We start from the raw sequence: 18,887 nt of genomic DNA, 5'->3' as shown, positions 1-18,887 counted from the left end.
ACTTTTAACTGCAGACCCCACAGTAACAGGGAACTGGTTACTTGCTTTTAGGAAGCTGAAGTATAAAAAGTGTCTTATTTATAGGGCATAACGTGTCTGCAGCGACTGATAATCGATCAGGAGAGCCAGGGAACACTTTCTGCCCCCACAGACACAAAGCCAAGAGGCGCCTGCCCCAGAGCTGGCCCGGCCTCAGACCGACGGGAGGCGGGGCCGGATTGCGCGGGGGGAACGGAAAGTTCCGGCGCGGGTTTCCCGCGTCCCTGTGGCATCCGGGCGGAAGAGTTTAGGCGGCAGCAACCTGGGAACGATGAGGAAGGTGGAGGTGCGGTAGCTGTTTCTGTAGATTGCTCCCTTCTTTGCCCCGGTCCTCCGTTGCCGCCTTTCTCCTCGGCCCGCGGTCAGGGCTGCTGGGTTGGTTACGGCCCCAGTATGGCGCTGCCGGCCGGCAATGCAGTGTGTCGGGGCAGAGCCATTAAGCACGGCTGTGTGCAGAGCCATACCAGTGCCGGCTGCTGGCTGGAGGAGCCGTGGCGAACGGGATGCAGGCCGGGACGGTGCGGCCCCAGCGGGGAACCCGCTGTCCGAGCGTGGCCGTGTGCCTGTTGGCGGTATGCCGGCCTCAAGAGCCGCCTCACCAGTTGCTTTTAAATTTCCAACTGGATTTAAGTGTATTCTGCTGGGGGGTGGTGTGCACCGGGGGTTCTCAGGCCCCTTCGGCAGAACTTGGGTTTGTTCTTATATCAGCCCTGCTGGGCCGTCGTGTGTCTCTTTTTGTTTTGCTTCAGAAAATGCTTTGAAAAATACAGGGAAAGTGTGTAAGAATGAGAGGAATTAGTTTTGAGGAGCCATAACATGAGGCGTTGATGTCTGTGACTTGCAGGTGAAGGCTACGTTTCTGGTGTGATTGGTTGCCCCATCACGGGAAACTTTTCCCTGAGGGAAGATGGTGAGGTAAGTTAGACTGCGATGTGCTTGCCTCAGCGCTTAGGTTCCTACCTCTATTGCAAACTATGTATTTTGTATATCAGCAGCTAGATTTTCACAGTCTGATTTGTAGTTAATGTTGCAAGAGACACGTTCATTTCTTTACACGTTCATTTTTATAATTAATTTTCTTTTAACTTGAAAGCTCTGTTAGCTTATCTGAAGGATCTGAGAGTATCCTAATAATGTGGAAGGATTCTTCAGGACAAATTTGGAAAAATACTGAGTTTTCAATTCTTAAGTGTCTTGTTTTGAATTATATTAATGAGTCATAGGAAAGCAAAGCAGAATATTTATCTTGTATAGGGTCAGCTGTGTGGGTGTGGGAATTTCAGGTGTGTTTGTACAACCATTTTTAGAGACCTCCAGTGTTGGTGGTAGAGCAGTCTCCCCATACAACTTGTATGCTCACTAAGAAAAACTTTGAAACTGTAAGGACAGTAATGTACGTGAATCCTTACTGCTATAATTTGAAGCCATTTCTAGTCACATCTTTAAATGGCATGGGGAGCAACTTTCTTTAAAGCTGGCTCTTATGTTTGGTTTTCTTTGGGGCTTTTTATTGTTTTGTTGTTTTTTTTTTCTTTTTACTCAGGTCTGTGCCTTAGATATTCCAAGTTACTTTAAACTTTTCGTGTATGTTATGCATTTAAGCTCTGATGATTCTTGATCCTCTTCTCTGAATTAATTTTAATTACTTCATATGCTTGTCTCAATTTGGGACAGTACTCAAATCTCGATAGAGTGCTCCAGCTGAATTCTACACAGTAGAGAGTAGTATGGAAGATTTATGTGCCATCAAAACTTTACTTCTGTTTACACATCCTGGTATGGATGGCAGGCTGCTGGCATACTCAGCTTCTGTTCTGACTTAGACTTCAAGGGCTTTTATGCACAGCAATAACCCAATACGTTGTTGTTACCTTCCAGCTGATTATTCTTGCCTAAACTGAAGATCTAGTATTTCTTCTTATTAAAGTGCACTTCTTTTTTTTTTCTTTTTTTTTAAAACCTCTCTGATTAGTAAAGATTAGTAAAGTCTAGATTAGAATTCAGGATTTTCTTTCATTATATTTCCATTTTGTTGCAGCTTGCTGCCATCTGTAATATTAGTAAACATAAATATTTACTTAAACATTAAATAACACTAGATTTAGGAGGGTCCCCTATGGGCCTGCAATGGCCTGTATTACTTCTTGGGTCTGTTTTTCTGCATCACCTCACAGCCAAGATGAAAAGTAGTGCCAATTTAAAATTATATTGGACCTATAATCACAAACTAAATCCTTATCACATAGGGAAGTACATTTTCTGACTTTAGGACAAGCTTGTCTGCTTTCAGGCCTGGCAGGAGACAATATTCCAAGATGGTCTTCTGCTCTTTGATGGTTAGCAGCAGCATGTTTATCCCTTAGATGTGTAAGTCACAGAGCACCCTGAAATAGATGTGCAGAAGTGTGTCCTGAGTAAATAGGATTTGAAAATATATTTGGGCCACACTGTAATTCCCATCTTAGCTTCTTCTTCCTTCCCTTGCATACTGTTTACCTTATCTGAGCCTTCCATCTTTCACATGGCATGAAGACTGCAACAAGCTCTACTCTGCTTTTTGACACCTTGTGCTACAGAGCATTTTTCTCATTCACCAGATAGAATCTTTAAAAAATTTATAAGCAAAATACGAAATCCCTTGTGTAATATGCCACAGCTGTCTCTTACTTTGGACTTTTTTTCTTTGCATGTCACTCTACTGTTTGAGCATTTTCCTGATGTGTAAATTAGAACTGTATGACAGTATGTTAACTAAAATTCATCAGTCTTTACAGTTCTTTCTCAGGAGGTTTTTCTTCCCTGCTAATGGAGGTTGCCTTGAGCAGTACAGAAACTTTCAGCATAGCAGAGAAGCTTTTCTCAGCCTACCTATCTAGAAAGCATTTGGTGTCACACACTTAACTCTCTCTAAACTTCAGTTTTCACATGATGAGATAACTGAGAGGAGAAGGGGGTCTCCTAAAAGCATTGTGTTTTCTTACATCTTCAAAAGAAGACTGAAACTGAGTAGCTGTTAAAATTCAACAGGAAAAGAGAATGGGAAAGGGAAAGTTGACTTTCTGAACTGCTTCAGCATTGATAAATGCTATCCTGAACTACTTCAGTGAGATTAGGTGACGATTGCATCTGACGCATACATCCAAATGTTATTTAATAAGGCCCACAATTACACAGGAGTATGTTCCTCCTCTTAACACCTGTTAGAAGTGAAATGATCCTACCAGATGACCAGGGTTTCTCTCTGTTAAGGTTAAGGGAAGTATTGGTTCACCAGATATTTGAAGTCTTTTGTGCATGTGTCTTGAATCTTGTTTTAAATTGCAATAAGCTGTTATTCTTTGCAGTGACTTTAAATGGACTTTCCAAATATTTCTGGATTTTTAAAACCTAGGGACATTATCTCTTTGTGAAGAGATGGGGCTCTTGGAGATACTAATTTTTTTTTTCTTTTATTCTGCTTGTGTGTAGAAAGAATATATAACTTGTGAGTTGTAGTATCAAAATACCACAAATGTGGTTAGTAGAAATGTCTTGTGCATCTTAAAGTTATTACAAGTCCTAACTATTATGCTGTTGCTTTAAAGATTCTTCCCCTCATCTGCTTTGGTTTTGTATAAAGGGATGTATGTAATGTGATAGAGGTATTTTTATTCTGTTTTTCATACTGCTGAAATGCTTAGTCTGGTTTACTACAGTTTAGGAAGGATGTGACCAATTTAAGCAAAGCCAGAGATGCTTAAAAAGACCAATCTGATTGTTTTTTCATTTTTTGGGTTTTTTTTTTAGTTGACCTAAAACCGGTACTTTTAGGAAAAAAGAGTTTTTCTAGTTTTGAAAAAAAAAACAAACTCCACATGAGAAAAAGGAGGTTTTAAATACACAAAGTGGTGGCAGAGGACACTTACTTATTTTCCCAGTTCACAGGGGAAAAGGCAATTATAATAACTTTGTAGTGAAGAAAGGCTCAGCTGAATGCAAGGAGAAGCTTCATGAGAGGATGGCACATTGGAGCAGGAGCACTGCTGGGATTAAGGAACCTCCTTCAGCAGAAGTTGAGACTGCTTTGGAAACTGTCTAGACATGAGTTGCCCTCACACAGTAGAAGGCTTGGACTAAATGGTTGTTCCTAGAAATATTTTAATAACATTTCATGAACTATGGTACTTGCGAAGTCATTCTTTTAAGTTTGTAAGTCATTATGCCTTAGCTGAGAAACAGTAGCTTGCCTAAGTGTGTTCTGTCTGTTGAAAATTCAATTAAAATTAAAACTACTTCATGATTTTGGTTTAGACTAAGACAATTACAATGAATTATTGTAAGATCCTGTATTTTGGTGGGGGTTGGGTTTTTCTTTTTTTTTGTTGTTTTTTTTTTTTGTTTTAGGAATGTGCTTTATTTGTAAATAACCTGAAATACCATAATGTAGCTGAACTGTATATTATTTGGAAGTATAGCTTGAACTTGACTTAAACTTGTTTGTTGCTTCTGGAAAATAGTGTAGTTTTTCCATATCATGTAATATAATGAGTGGTTACTCTGTTACAAGGAAATTTTAAGCATTTGAAGCAAAGCTAAATCAGGAGTATTCTAATCTGGATGCTTTTGGTCTCTCATAAAAAATGAGACAAATTTAGGCAATTATGTAGGAATGTAGGCTAAAATAATGCTCTTTTTCTTATTTTAGGGACCTGTGGGATTTAAGAATATTTCTCGTAAGAAAATTTGCTGCTTCTACAGCCTTCCATCTTAGTGTGCTGTTGATTTCACTTGAAATACTGAAGAACAGTAGGCACGGTGTAGTTGCTTTTCAAAAATGTTGAAGGTTCAGCAGTGTGTGACAGCTGATGTGATGCCCAAGAAAAAGCCATATATTTGTGACATTTGCTATAAGCAGTTTCAAACTCCATCAAAATTAGCTAGGCATTATCTGACACATACTGGTCAAAAGCCATTTGAATGTCATGTATGTCATAAAGCGTTTAGGCAGCTAGTTCACCTGGAGAGTCATCAGTTAACCCATAATCTACCTTTTAAGTGTATTGTTTGTTCCAGAAACTTCAGAGACCTAATCACTTTGTTAGAGCATCAGCAGCATCATAATGAAAATTACCAGAACGATACCAAGCAAGGAGAAACCTTTGTAAATTCTGAGAAAGATATGGTCACTTGTGGCTTATTTCAATGTTCCGTGTGCCAGAAATCTTTTACAACTGAAGAGAGTTTGATGCTGCATCAGTGTCTGAAGGCAAATTTTCTACGTGGTGCTAGAAGGAGAAAGGAAAGTCATGCTTGTGAATCATGCAACAAGACATTTCAGTCAAGATCTAAGCTAGAAAGACACTTCCTGGTTCACACTGGCCAGAAACCCTTTAAGTGTTCTTCATGTGGCAGATCTTTCAGACAGTCAACACACTTGAAAATCCATCAGCTCACACACACAGAAGAAAGACCTTTTCAATGCAGCTTTTGTCAGAAAGGGTTTAAAACACAAAGTAAACTCATGAAACACAGACAGCTTCATGTCAGAAATAAGATTTTTCCCAATACTGTTTGCAAAGCAAAGATTCTTAAATATTCCAGAACATGTAACCTTTTGGAAGGGAAGATGGATAATTTTGAGAATACTGACACCTGTGAGTCACAGAATGACCCACATGATGCTCAGTTAATCTATATCATACCCTTTCAGTGCCCTGCATGCGAGCAGTGTTTTGAAACAGAGCAGGTCCTAAATTTGCACAAATGTTACCTGAGAGATGGCAAAAGTTCAAATAATAGTATAACAGCATGCAGCCGCTCAGTCAGCACGAAAAATAAGATCCTGAAGAAGCTGAAGTGTACGGGTGGAAAGGCAACAGATTTTTCTCTGACTGACAGAAAAAAGTCAAAATCAGGTCACTTTAAAAGTCATGACCTGATTGCAGCTAGAGATCAGGGCTCTGATCAGCGTGCTTCTACTAAACCTCTCAAGAGTTGCCATCGAAAGCTTGACATACACAAGGCACCTAGTAATCGGATGAAAAGAACGTCTGCTGTGCCGTTACCTTGGCAAGAGCACCCTCAACCTCACGACTTTGGAATTAATTTAAAAGGTATGCTTACTGGTAAAAGCATGTTAAGCATCAGTGATTCACTGGATAATAAAAAGAATGATTTTTCTGGTTCATCAAATGATGGTGTCTTTGATAATCTGGAAGTACTTCAGTGTGCTTTTTCAGCTTCTGCTAAAAATACACATAATAGACACAAAGTGTGTAAATGTGACAGATGTGAAAAAACCTTCCCGTCTTCATCCAAACTTCAAAGACATTATCTTACACACACGGGACAGAAGCCCTTTGGCTGTAATGTTTGTGGAAAGACATTTAGACAGTCAGCTCACTTAAAAAAACATGAGCTCACCCATACTGAAAAGAAACCGCACAAAAGCCCTGTTTGCCAGGTAGAATTTGAAAACCTGAAAAAACTTTTCAATCAGGGAAATCACATTGAATTTAAGTCTTCTCAGCCTATGGGTTATTCGGATTATTCTCAAACACCTTCACAGGCATCTGGCTTTCAAGAATTTGAGCTGATTCAATCAAATCAAGCAGCTGAAATCAAAGTTGAAATTGAGTCAGGGGACTTTGTTCTTGACACCAGCAGTAGAAACATACAGCCGTATTTGTGTAGTAAATCATTGGAAATGGAGCAAAGCAGTTATGACTGTTGTCACGGTTTTTCTGAAGGTACTGAAAAAAGAAATGTTGCTAAAAAACTATATCAATGCAGTATCTGTTTTAAAACTTTTAAGTCACCTTCTAAGCTTGAAAGACATTATCTAATGCATGCTGGACAGAAGCCGTTTGAATGTTCTGTTTGTGGTAAAAATTTCAGGCAGGCCTCACATTTGAAAAGACATCACCGTATTCACGCTAAAGAGAGTTGAAAGCTGAGTTCCACTGAGCAGCAGCCAGAGAACATACTGTTTTTATCAAAACTGGATAATGCCCTATGAAACTACATTATAAACTTCTGGTTTACATAATTATTAAAAGGCATATGTTAGACTGAACAATTGACCGAAACGTATTATCCTTTTCTGTTATGGAGATGTCCTGTTGAAGAATTAATGTCCTGTCTACTTGATATAATTTGTGATAAATGTGAGATGTTTAAAACAAAAAAAAAATGCAAAGTGGCTTTTTTTTTGCATTTCTTTTCCTAAGTTAATTTATAAATACACATTCTTACCATATTAATAATATTGCAGCCATCTGCAGTCCTCCAGAAGTCAGGTATTTAAAAAGTTAAACCTTTATATATGTATATTTTATAACATCATGTTGTCCCATGATAACTGTCAGAAAAATAAAAAGATAATGTCCAGAATGCAGAAAAAAATTGCTCTTTTACTTTTTTTCTGGCTCTCTATGTTGCAAGCAAAGGATACTTGCTGTGTATATTTCATACTAAAAAAAAAAATCCCATAGTTATATTTAGATAAAAGAAGCAAAGAATTGGGTAGAAAAGGGGGAAGAAGTTTAATGAGAAAAAATGTAGATGTGGCATTATAGAACTGTTAATAGAAAAAAATTTAACTGCTTTGTAATGTGCTTGGAGATCTATGCATAAGGAATTAGATCTTTCCCCTTCTTAAAATGTAAGTAGGCAGTGCTAAAATAGCAGGGTTTATAATCAATTAATCCATTCTCCCATTTCATTATCTCCAGTTCTTTGTACATTCCTTGCCTTTTCTAGCCTTTTTTTTTTGTCCGAATTCATACAATAGTGAACTGTTTTTTTGGAAAAAAAAAAAAAGAAGAGGACAAGAAATTATCATTAACATTACAAACGGGCTTACCATCTGTTCCAGTCTCCTAGCCTACATATTGCACCAGTAAAAGAAATGTTCTCTAAGATGTGATAATAACTCAGATGAGCAGTTTTGTCAGGAAGTCATGTTCTTGTTACATTAAATATAAGAGACTGAAAATTACTTTTAGTTCAAATTAGGTAATTCTGATTTTGTATTAATAGAATCTGTATTTATACTTTCTGGTAAGTAGAGAGCTGCTGTGCCTGTGGGACTGGCAAAAAGTGAAAGTGCAGTGGAGATTTATTCATTATGAACAAGAAAGAAGTCTCTTTTCACTGAAAAACTAATTTTTAGGGTATTTTACTTTGTTATGCAACTTGAAATCTTAAGTTTTAAATCCTATTTCTAAATTAACATCTGTAAGATACACGGTATTCTTTTCATTATTTAAATACATCCATATTTGTTTAGGTAAAGGTTTTTTTGGTTCTGTTTTAATTTTTGAAGTGTTTTACCTAGGTTTTGCTGTGGCATGAGCTTTGTAGTATTTGGTATAAATGAAATGGAGTTTTTATTTTTGTACCTGTTATTCTTTTCTATTTTCAGAGAGAATAAAATCAGAAAAGGTACTCAGAAACAGTCTGTAGTTAAGTATGACTTTTGTATGACAGACAATTTCAGTACTTTAGTAATGACTATACTTATATATTGAGATTTTTTTTTCTCCCTATGTAAATTGTTTCATATTGAAAGAATACTGTATAAAATGTTTTGGAAGTGTATGGTAGAGCTTTTAAAATACTTGTAATAAACTTCTATTTATACTGTACTTTAATTGTATACTTTATGTGCAGGTCAGTTTTGAAACTATGTAATATTCAATTTCCAAGGAAGTTTAAGACTACATATTAAAATAACTAACTTTGCATGTTAGAACAATAAGCTCTCTTTTGTTATCAAATAGAAATATGTTTAAAGATAGTAGGAGTAGGAGTCACAGTCATTTTAAAAAAATGCTATGTTTGAGAGTAATGTTCAGAGAACACTAAACTTGGTATGTTTTGGAAATACTCAATTTGAGTAAAATGAGGGAAAAGAAATATATAAAAAGCTCCTTTTCAGGGATGAATAGACGTGTGTGAGGTGCTACTGTCTGATTAATTTGGAAACTAATGTAATCTTCGGGTTCCATGGGATCTCAGAAGGGCAGTAAGGGCCACTTTGTTTATGTGGCTCTCTATCTCTTTATGAGAAGTTCTGTGTCAGTATAAATTCATTGTTTTGAGGGGATTATAAACTAGCTAGGAAAAGGTAAAGCAGAAGGGGGAAAAAAAGTAAGGTTGAAATCCTGTCTCTTTTGAAGGTAACAGTGAAATTCTCCAAGTACCTTTGAGAATTGGAGCTAGAACGGTTTTTCCAGTGTTAACAGTCACACTTCGTGTTGTTCATTAATATATTAGTCATTTTCCGTAATGCTTCAAGGCAAGTTCAAGCCATCAATCTTTGAAGTATCTTTTGGTGGCAGAGCCATTGCCTGTGGTTTTGTTAGAATGAGCTGATGTCGAATAGCAATAATCTCATAGTACTGAAGTAGTGGATTTTTTATTTTTTTTAAGACTATATGCAGAACCAATGCATATTCCTGCAAATATTCCTACAAACAGGAAAACAGTGGGTCTTTGTGTTAATACTGAGGTCTCCCCAAGGAGAACTTCTAAAATTATGTGGATACAGCTTCGAGGTAGTTCTGTGTGAACAAACAAAAGGTCAAATATTTTAAAACAAACAGAAAAAGGTAAAAGTACTTTTAAGACAAAGCACACAATACTAAATTCACTAGAACTGCAGTACTAACTGATCACATCATTCATTTTCTATCTGGGAAATGTGGCTATGGATAACTCTAAATATTTATGATTTGATTGCTGTGCTATCCTTGCAATGTCTGCAGAAAAACGAAAAATTGCAAAATGTATATGTAAGTATTCCTATGAATGTCTAGGGGAAAATTCAGAAAGGAAGACAAGCCATCATAAACCACAGAAAAACTGTTTAATCACTTATGTACCTGCTTCTCAGTGTTTGGTTTTTCACTTGTCTGTGGTCTACTCTCACTGTTATACCCAGAGCCAACAAGAAAACTTAATGAGGCAAATGGGAGACAAACACAAAAGAAATGGAATTGAAGTTAATGAGACCTGAGGCTTCCAATTTAGGTTCTGGACTTAATGCTTCATTTTCCTGGCTACCTTCTGGTATAAATGTAAAACTCTGAAAGTCATAATCTTGCAACAGTAGCTCTCTTGAGTAACACTTAGATAAGTACAGTTGGATGACTCTTAAATCAATAAAGACTATGGGTTCAGTCTTTCTAATGGCCCCTTGTAATAATGTTGAAAATGCCTAGATCTCCTAAATAACTAAAGGGGTCATGGTTCATATTCCTAGCACAAGGTTTTGTGGGTTTTTAAAGTGCAAGTTTTACCTTAATAGCCTAGTTTTATGGTCTGATGGCTATAGATGAGATGTGTCTGAGAGGCAGTTATCATAAGGAAAATTGAAGTTACAGAAGTGACTTTTCTGTGGTCTCACATACCTTATTTTCTTCAGTTTGAGCAAATTAATTGTGCTTTTTCATTTAATGACTAGTTCTGTCAAGTAGCTTTTAAACAACATCATTTTTAGTGTTTGTTAAAAAATGAATCTTCAATGTCCATGCAAGTGAAGAAACCAGCCTTATGCCAACAAAATCAGTCACAAGTAGAATTGATCCTTTCCTTGTTCAAAAACTGCTGTTCTAACATAAAAGTGTCGTTTTATCTGTCTTGAGTTACTTAAGTCTTTAAACGCTGTTTTACTCCTGTACTCTGCCATTCCAGTTCTTGGCTGCTCTAGGATATGCTAATGCGTGGCTTGATTCTGCTATACACTTAACACAATTTGGATATGCCACTGAAATTTTTCCTTTTCACTGGAATCCTTCCATTTTCCCTGGTCCAAATCTGTATGGACCTGTGAAACCCCATATGTGACTTGCGGAGGCTCATGGAGCTGGTTTTTGCACATGTGCTGCCATGGCATGCAAAATGGTGCCTGAGGATGCGAGTGCATGAAGATGGGAGCAGCTGGCTGGCTCTGATGAACACTGTGGCTGGTCATTTGCCACTGAAAAGTGGTCTGGGTGTGTAGGATAGCAATATCATATGGAAATGGTGGCTATCCAGCTTTGCTTATGGCTGCTTCTCTGGATATGGCACTGGAGTGTACTTTACTCATGTAGTGAAGTAAGGGAATACAGAGAATTATGTGGCCACTGCTGTATAATAAAGTACCCATGGTGTTTCCCATTTTAGTGTTAATGCATTGCACTCAATTTCTGTTTGTGTCAAAGAAAGCGCTGTCTTCCTGGTATGCAAATTTGTATTATTGGTGCATTTTTTTATAAAAGTGTAAGTTTTAATGCTTAGTATGTGCTTGCAAAATTAGCCTGCTTAGTTACAGGAACTCAGATGATTTCCACAATTTTGACTTTTATTTTGATTATTAAGAGGATCCTGAGCAAAGAGATTCCCGTTAGTGACAATAGTCATACTAAACTGAGTAGAAGTCTACTAAGCTATCTAGACTCCTCAAGTGTATCAGTCAATTTGAGGATAATTTTTAAGATCAAAATGTTACGATTTTTTTTGTAATGTTGGGATCAACCTTGGATTAGTACCTTGGCAACCTTGTTTGCCGTATTGCACTTTATCTTGTACTTTATACTCTTGGTCTGTATAGTAGCAGTTACATGGGTAGTAAGAATGGCTTTGTAAGAATTCCCTCAGGCATTGAATAGTGTGTGTGATGCTGTGCAATTAGCAAAGGAAAAACGTGAATTTGCCAGTAAGCTAAAATGATTTGTCACGTAATAGTTTATATCACAATAGAAGCTGTTTTTTGGTTGGTTTGGGTTTTTTTTCAGTAATATATTAAAAGTTAATAAATTATTTTCCACTATTACACCAATGTGAATTTTGGTCTTCTCAATAGCTATTCTGTTTAACATTTTATCCTCTCTTAAAATCCTGGCATGCTAACGTAAGTGACTACCAAAAGCCTAGAAAATACGGAGAAAGGCACAGATGAAAGCTTTAGGAGACTTAGAGCTAGTTCTCAGCATCTTAGAATTGTTCTCTCCTGATGAAATTTTATGCTGCGTATTAGATACACATCAGTTTTGTCTGCAATATGTATTTTTTTTTTGTATATTGTGAGAAAGGTTGTGATTGAGAATCTACTTTCACAGTGATGCTGCAAATAGATGCAACTTCCCACAACATTTCTCTGGCATTAGCAGAAAGGACGTTACTTGCCTTAGAATTTCATTTCAGTGATGAAGACCTGTTCCTCCATCAAACAGATTTCTCTTACATTATTTTTTTTTTGTTCCATAGAAATTTTGCCACATAACAGCCTCTTGCAGGATTTTTCAGCAAATATTTCTAGACCTTTACTGGCCATTAGTCTCTTGTCTTCATACCACTGTTCTCCTCCAGTTGGTATGAACCTAACTAGATGTCTCTTAAGAGAATTAGAATAGCCCAGAGTCTGCTCTAACTTGAGCTGTTACCCAATGTGAGCCCAGCTACAGGAAGCTAAGAATGACATAAACTTACTTCCCCACCTCCTTCACTAGAGACAGTGCTTGCTATTCTGGGATGTAAAAGCAGCTGGGTTGCTGAATTAACCATATTTTCTTCTAGTCATGAGCTCAGAATTTCCATTGAAGCTACTGTGAGTTTTGCACAAAAATCAGGGGCAGTACATTGGCCAGAACGTGTGCTAAATAAATATTTATACACAAATCAGAATGCTACTGATGGCTTCTTTACACTTTAAAATTCTAAATATTTTAAGAAGCATCTGTTACTAAATTGAGGCATCATATTTGCTGAGTGGAAGTACACATACTGAGTACCCATATTTAATGAGATGAATACAGTGACAAAGTTTTGCATTAGAAGAATGCATATAAAGAAAATAGTAAAAGCAATGTGACATGACTGAATTAAAGCTATAATGAACAGGCTGAATGTTTAGTTTATGTGAATGTTAACTGCTATGAATCCTTCAAACAAAGCTTTCCCACCAGAGTTTACATATGTCCAATATAATATCCATACTGACTGTGCATCTCAGTGCAGAGTTTACTTATGGTTGAGAAGCTGAAAGATAAAGGATTTGAAGGATAAATGTATGTGTGTGTGTGAAAGAGAAACAGTAAAAAGTGAAATTCTGTATTAGAAGTATGTAGCTGCTGAATATAGTTTGTGGTAATGTCTTACTGAAGACCCTGAAACAATAATAAAACTTAAGATCAGTTAATATTAGAAAAACTTATAGATTATTTTTTTGGAGTTTTGATTGCTAAAATTAATAATTTCTGTGACTCTAGGTAGAACCTAAACTAATCTAAAAGGTAGACAGGACAGAACATAGAAACAACACCTGATTATCACTAGATGCTTTCTGACCCACTGTGTTCCAGAGAGTGTCATTGAGATAAAGCCGTGTCCACCTTAGTGGTGATCTTGGCTTGTACAGTTTACAAAGAAGAGGAGAAAAGCTTATTTTTCCTAGCTACAAGAATATAGAAGGGCAAGCATCCAAAACAAAAAGAGCTAATTAAGCAAGAAAGCAGTGTTGAATATAAATTGACCAGGACTGTATGTAGCCTAGAAATGAATAACAGTCTTGAAAACTGCATCTACTGAAATGTGTGACTTACTAAATAATACATGTCTTCATGAATGAATTAACAGATTTTTTGAAGAGAGGGAATATTTGATTTTCTTGACGTGTTAAGTCTATGAGTATAGAAAGATGGGGAACTTCACTGAAGGCTGTGGGGACAATGGGATGCAAGACTTTATTTTTCCCCCAACTACAAAGCAGTTTGGGGTGGAAAGTGACAGATGTGCATCCACTCCTGGGGAAACTGAGCATAGCATTCAAGAGACCAGTCTTAATAGACAGTTGCAAGCTGAGGTGTTTCAAGCTAGGGTGAGAGTTGCTGATAGGGATGTAAGTACAACTCCGGGTGTCATTATGCCCAGTCTCACCACAACTCCTCTTTAAAGTTTCAGCTGCTCTTGAGGCTTGAAAGCGATGTATTTTGCCACAGCAGTAATTTATACTTCAGCTATTCATTTGTAGTTCTACTGTCCCAGCACTCTGTAACTAAACAGTACTCCATACAGAGAAGTATTTAATGCATTATTTATACAGAGGAGATCTTTACCACTTTATTTGACATTGCCACTGAGGGATGTAATCATATTGGCTAACATTGGGCATCTAATACTGGTTTCTGGTATCAGAAGTTAGTTCAGAGAATTAGTTCTGATTTGCTTTCTGGAATGACCATTGTTGTTCTGAACTCTGATACCAAGCCACCATAGCCTCTCTTAATTGTTTCATGGTCCATCTTAAACACAAGTCAAACTTTGGGCTCCCATTTGAAAGCCAATTTCAGATTTCCTATTTTCAGCCTATTGTAATGAATGAACTTTTATTTCTTTGTCCTTTTTTTATCACCGACTTGCAGCTTCAATAGTTCAGTAAGATGGAGCAACATGCTAATATAGCTTAGCCACCCAGCTCAGAGCTTAGGTAAATTTTACTTATATTTTCTACACCTGTCCATGAATGCAGGCAATGGAGAAAGGTGAGACATCAAAAGTCGTAGTTATATTTGAATAATTTCAATAAGCCCAAGCCAACCACAGACTAGGTTGATTAAGTTAAATCGATGCCTCTCAATGTGCTGATTTTTACCAAAATTTAAGTATATTTTCAGTGCCTTACATTCACATATTTTTCATCAAATACAGATCTCTCTGAAGGTTTCAATCATTAAAGAAGATGATCTCAGTCCTTGTTATTTACATAATTTGTTACTGGTAATTTTGTTAACTTTTTTATTTTACTAGTTTTCATGCAGAAAACATAAATCTTCTGGACCTTTTAAAGCAATGGCGCACAGCAGGTGTATTTATTTGAATGCAGCTGCCGTCTGATCCTGTTCAAGGTACTGTCATTACGTTTCCCATTCCCATTGTACATTCTAATTCAACTTCAAAAAGAATATTTAGCTTAACCTCCGCTTGAAGAGATGAAATGGAGATCACCTTGATATCAAAACAAAGGAGGTCATACTCAAACTGGCTCCAGTGGCATCTGCCTGGAGTCTGAAGTAGGTGAGTGGCAGGTGCTGGATAATGACCGCAGAAACAAAGCACCAGAACTTCTCTAGGGAGGTTCTTCATTTCCTCCTTAATTAATCTGTTTACTAAATTGAGTCAGGTAGTTGCAAACTAATCTAAGTCATTACCAAGACCCTGACTTGTGTGACCGTGCTATTTCCCCTCCCCACTGTGCCTTTTCTCCACGGGTTTCCTGGATTTTAGGGCTGTGAATTGCACAGATGCCACAGCCACACTGCTCTCGGTGGCGGTTGTTTGATGTTGGTAAGAGCAGATCTTTTCCACCCTGGATGCACAGAAACCTTTGCCCTAAATGACGAATAGAATAGGAGTCATCCTAAGTGCATTCACAGAGCGGTTTGGAGGCTGGGTGAGAAGCAACCTGCTGCGCTAACCGCGTCCCTTTGTTCAGACTTCAGAGACTCCCCAACTGCTCATTGGGATGTCCCCTGCAAAGGGCGGGTGCGCTGCTGGGGACTGGCTGGGCCTGGCAGGCAGCGCTACCGCGCCCGGCCCCGGGACAGGTTGGGGAGCCCTGCCACCACCGCTCCAGCCGGCGGCGGCAGTAACAAGGAGTGCGCGGCAGGTGGCGCCAGAGCCGCCCCTCAGCGCGGCCGCTCTAGCGCTCCTGTCCCCGGAAGTGCTCCTCTTTCTGCTGCTCCTCACCCGGAAGTCGTTCCCGCTCGGCGGCCGCCGCAGTGGTGCGTGTGGCAGAGCTCAGGCTGAGAGCGGCGGGCGCATCCCGGCGACACCATGGCGGCGGCGGCGGCTTCCTCCTCCGCCCAGCCGAAAAAGATTGTGGCTCCCACCGTGTCGCAGATCAACGCGGAGTACGTGACCCAGGTAGGACTCGTGGGAATCTGTGGGCCGCGGCTCCCGCTGCTGGAGGAGGGTGCTGGCAAGGCCGCTCCGGTAGCGGCGGCGCCCGGTGTTCAGTAGTGCTTGCGGCATGTCAGTGGTAGGGAAAGAGCCTTTTGGCGTAAGAAAAGAGAGGGTTAGCGCCTGAGTTACGTAGAAACAAGTGTGTGCCCCCAGCGTTTGCTAACTAGAGAAATTTACCAGAGCAGTACTATCGAATGTATCAGATTTGTTATTACACGGGAAAAGTTGCTGATAGTTCTTTGTAGCTGAATAGTTTTAAGTGATTTCCTGCGCGTGTTCAATTTTATTTTATTGGTTTTGTGCTGGGCATGCTGCTTTCCTTCTTCAACCAAAAAAGGTTGAGTAAAGTGGGTTAGGAAGCTCTTGCCACCATAGCTCAGGAATTTTGAAGTGGTGGCTACAGCGCATACCCTTAAGGTAATTAGATCGTTATCTATAGTCTGTAGCTCTTTGTGAAGTTCTGCAGTGAGAGTAATCATGTGCAGTCTGGGGGTTGCTGTCCCTGAAAGATCATGGCACATTTTTGAGAGATTTGCTAGAAGTAACTTAGGCTTTTCTAAACCCCTGTTATATAGCAGCCTGTGCAGCTGAAGTTTTATAGAGAATCACGCCTGTGTTGGAAAAGGTTTAGATATAAAACTTTAAATGGTTGAAAGCCTTGCTGTTGGAAAACATAATTTTGTTACCTGCAGTTATCATAAGCTGAAATTAAGTGAGGTACTATTGAAATAAAGCTTGGGACGGGATGTTTTATAGAGCTGTTATATCAATACAACTGAAAATGCATATATTTAACTTTTTTTTTTCTTCTCCCCGTACAGTTAGCAAATAAATACTGGGCTCCGCATGTGAAGAAAAAATTGCCTTTTGATTCAAAGGTAATACTTCTACTGGGATTGTGTTGGGGTGTAAAAGAATGAAGATCAACCATTTTCTGATGTGCCAGCCTCCTGTGCTGCTTATTTTGTATGAGTATAGCAGACTGCTTGGAAGGTCAGCAGCTGATAACACTCTGTAATTTGTTAGTGTATTTGTAGTTTATAAATGTAGGCAGTGTTATGAAGGTGTCCAATGTGCTATAACAATGCAGTTCTCTTGCCTGCTATTTGGTCAGTTTATTTTGGTAGAGAACTTATGAAAGATTTTTGAGCATCTCCTTTACAGTCAAAAGATGTTTAAGGAGGGGCTACTCTTAGAAATCAAAGAAGGAGGAAAGATGCAGGTATTACTGTACTGTATGCCTCTTTCTAAAAGCTTCTTGAAAGAGTTTTGATCAGACAACTTTACTACTGTTCTGGTGGATGTGTTTTGAATGTCAAAAATTTGTCATGATGTGTTTGTAGTGTGGGGTTCTTGAATATCTGGTTTCATTCCCCTGTGAATATTTGGCTAAATTTCCCTTTCCGGTCTCAGTTTACTTGTGGTATCTTTTTGTGGTATCTGTGGTAGTATTTATCCATTATTGTTAGAACTAGGATGTACATAAGCAGTTGAACTGCATCTCTGTATTGTGTGATGTGAGAGTGAGCCTGTTGCAGCAGATAATGCAAGATTCTTTCAGTCCTGTTGGAAAAAATAGGTAAAAATGTCTGGATGTAGTTAAATGTCAGTTAAAAGAAAGAGTGACAACAGGTGACAGAATTGATGCAGGGTTTACTCTCAAAGACTATTCTTTAAATTCAACACTAAGCCAAAGGTTAACAATTAAAGCATTTGCATATCTGATTCACTTTTCTATAAAAGTCTCAGTGAGATGTCAATTATTCCTTCAGAATAACTCGAATGAAGGTCTGATCAATTCTCTCATGTGCTTATCCTCAAGTTGGTTCACCTTCTTTGTGAGAATGTATATGTGAAGCTTCATGACTCTTCAGAGCTGAGACATAATTGTTACAACACTTTTGATCAAGTAGCAGTGAGCAGAGAGTAAATAATTCAGAGTAACTTTCAGTACATAAGGTGTCTTAATACATTTTAATCACTTGAAGAATATAAAATTCTTAACCACTTTTTTAAAATATTCTTTCCCATAGGTTATTGAAGATGTGTATACAAAAGAAATTGTCAGGTCCAAGTAAGTACGCTAGTCACTTTCACTTGCAGACAAGCATTCCAACATTATCTGTATTGAAGTGGTTTCGAATGTCTTGTAGAATTTCAAAATGCGTTAACATGTTGAAAGCAGATGAAAATTACTCCAGTGCGTGTGAGTCATTTAATCATTATGTTATTTCAAAGTCTGAATGAGGCAAAAAGAAAGTTCTCGAGCTCACAAATGTGATGGTTGGACATAATATTGTTTGGTTCCTTGCTCTGGTAGACTGCTGAGGTTTATATTGGCTTTGTTGTAATGGTTACAGAATGCTGACTCCTTCTTTTGTCACTAAGGTGTGTAAATTAAAAAAAACACTTGAGGAGTGTGCTGCTTTTTCACTAATTATTGGTACCTGATTTGTAAAGGGCAAGTCTTATTTCAATGAAACGTGATATTTGATGGTGGAGACAAAGAATTCAAGATTAACTGCATTCTATAGCTTTGTGTGCAGAAAACAGTTGTAACTGTTGGTGTTTGAAGCTTTCCTGGAGAAGTCTGGGCTCTGGAGAGAATTCTCTTTATGATTCCTTTATGAAAGCAGTTGTAGAATTGCCATATAGGATCAGAATAAGCTTCAACTTCCAGTCAGTGAGAAGAGATGCCATTACAAATTGATGAAATACATAGTTGTGTTTTTTCAGAAGACACTTGGCTTCTAGCAGTTTGTGTCTTCAAGGCTATTGGAAGTGGTGTTTTCATATTTAAAAGATCTAGATGGTTTTTGTTTAATCATGTTTTGGGGTTGGTTTTTTATTTGTTTGGTTTTTGATTTTTTTTTTGTTAATGTGACTTTGATTGCTTAATGAAGCTGCATTAACTTTAGCTT

At 38.1% G+C, this 18,887-nt stretch overlaps 2 protein-coding genes across 3 annotated transcripts in view; both read left to right on the top strand.

The window, feature by feature from the left end:
- The first annotated feature begins 263 nt into the window (after positions 1-263).
- ZNF770 (zinc finger protein 770) lies at positions 264-7,799 on the top strand. 2 transcript variants are annotated; one of them, XM_005155143.3, is made up of 3 exons: positions 264-325; positions 884-954; positions 4,724-7,799. In XM_005155143.3, the coding sequence occupies exon 3, from the start codon at positions 4,853-4,855 to the stop codon at positions 6,965-6,967; it is 2,115 nt and encodes a 704-aa protein (XP_005155200.3). In that variant the 5' UTR covers positions 264-325; positions 884-954; positions 4,724-4,852; the 3' UTR covers positions 6,968-7,799. The 2 variants fall into 2 exon arrangements, with proteins under 2 accessions (XP_005155200.3, XP_030904990.2); XM_031049130.2 differs by lacking the exon at positions 264-325 and adding an exon at positions 567-611.
- An 8,038-nt stretch (positions 7,800-15,837) lies between these two features.
- AQR (aquarius intron-binding spliceosomal factor) overlaps positions 15,838-18,887 on the top strand; it is a 51,101-nt gene continuing 48,051 nt past the window's right edge. The window contains exons 1-3 of the mRNA XM_005149339.4: positions 15,838-15,927; positions 16,788-16,844; positions 18,000-18,040. Coding sequence (XP_005149396.2) covers positions 15,838-15,927; positions 16,788-16,844; positions 18,000-18,040 — 188 coding nt within the window. The remainder of the gene's footprint in view (positions 15,928-16,787; positions 16,845-17,999; positions 18,041-18,887) is intronic.

Source organism: Melopsittacus undulatus, chromosome 4 (assembly GCF_012275295.1).
Source record: "Melopsittacus undulatus isolate bMelUnd1 chromosome 4, bMelUnd1.mat.Z, whole genome shotgun sequence".
Classification (NCBI taxonomy): Eukaryota; Metazoa; Chordata; class Aves; order Psittaciformes; family Psittaculidae; genus Melopsittacus; species Melopsittacus undulatus.
This window is presented reverse-complemented; position numbering and strand designations above follow the sequence as displayed.

What these genes read in the sequence shown, in the direction of transcription:
- ZNF770 (XM_005155143.3), top strand. Translation starts at nt 4,853, where the DNA reads ATGTTGAAGGTTCAGCAGTGTGTGACAGCTGATGTGATGCCCAAGAAA.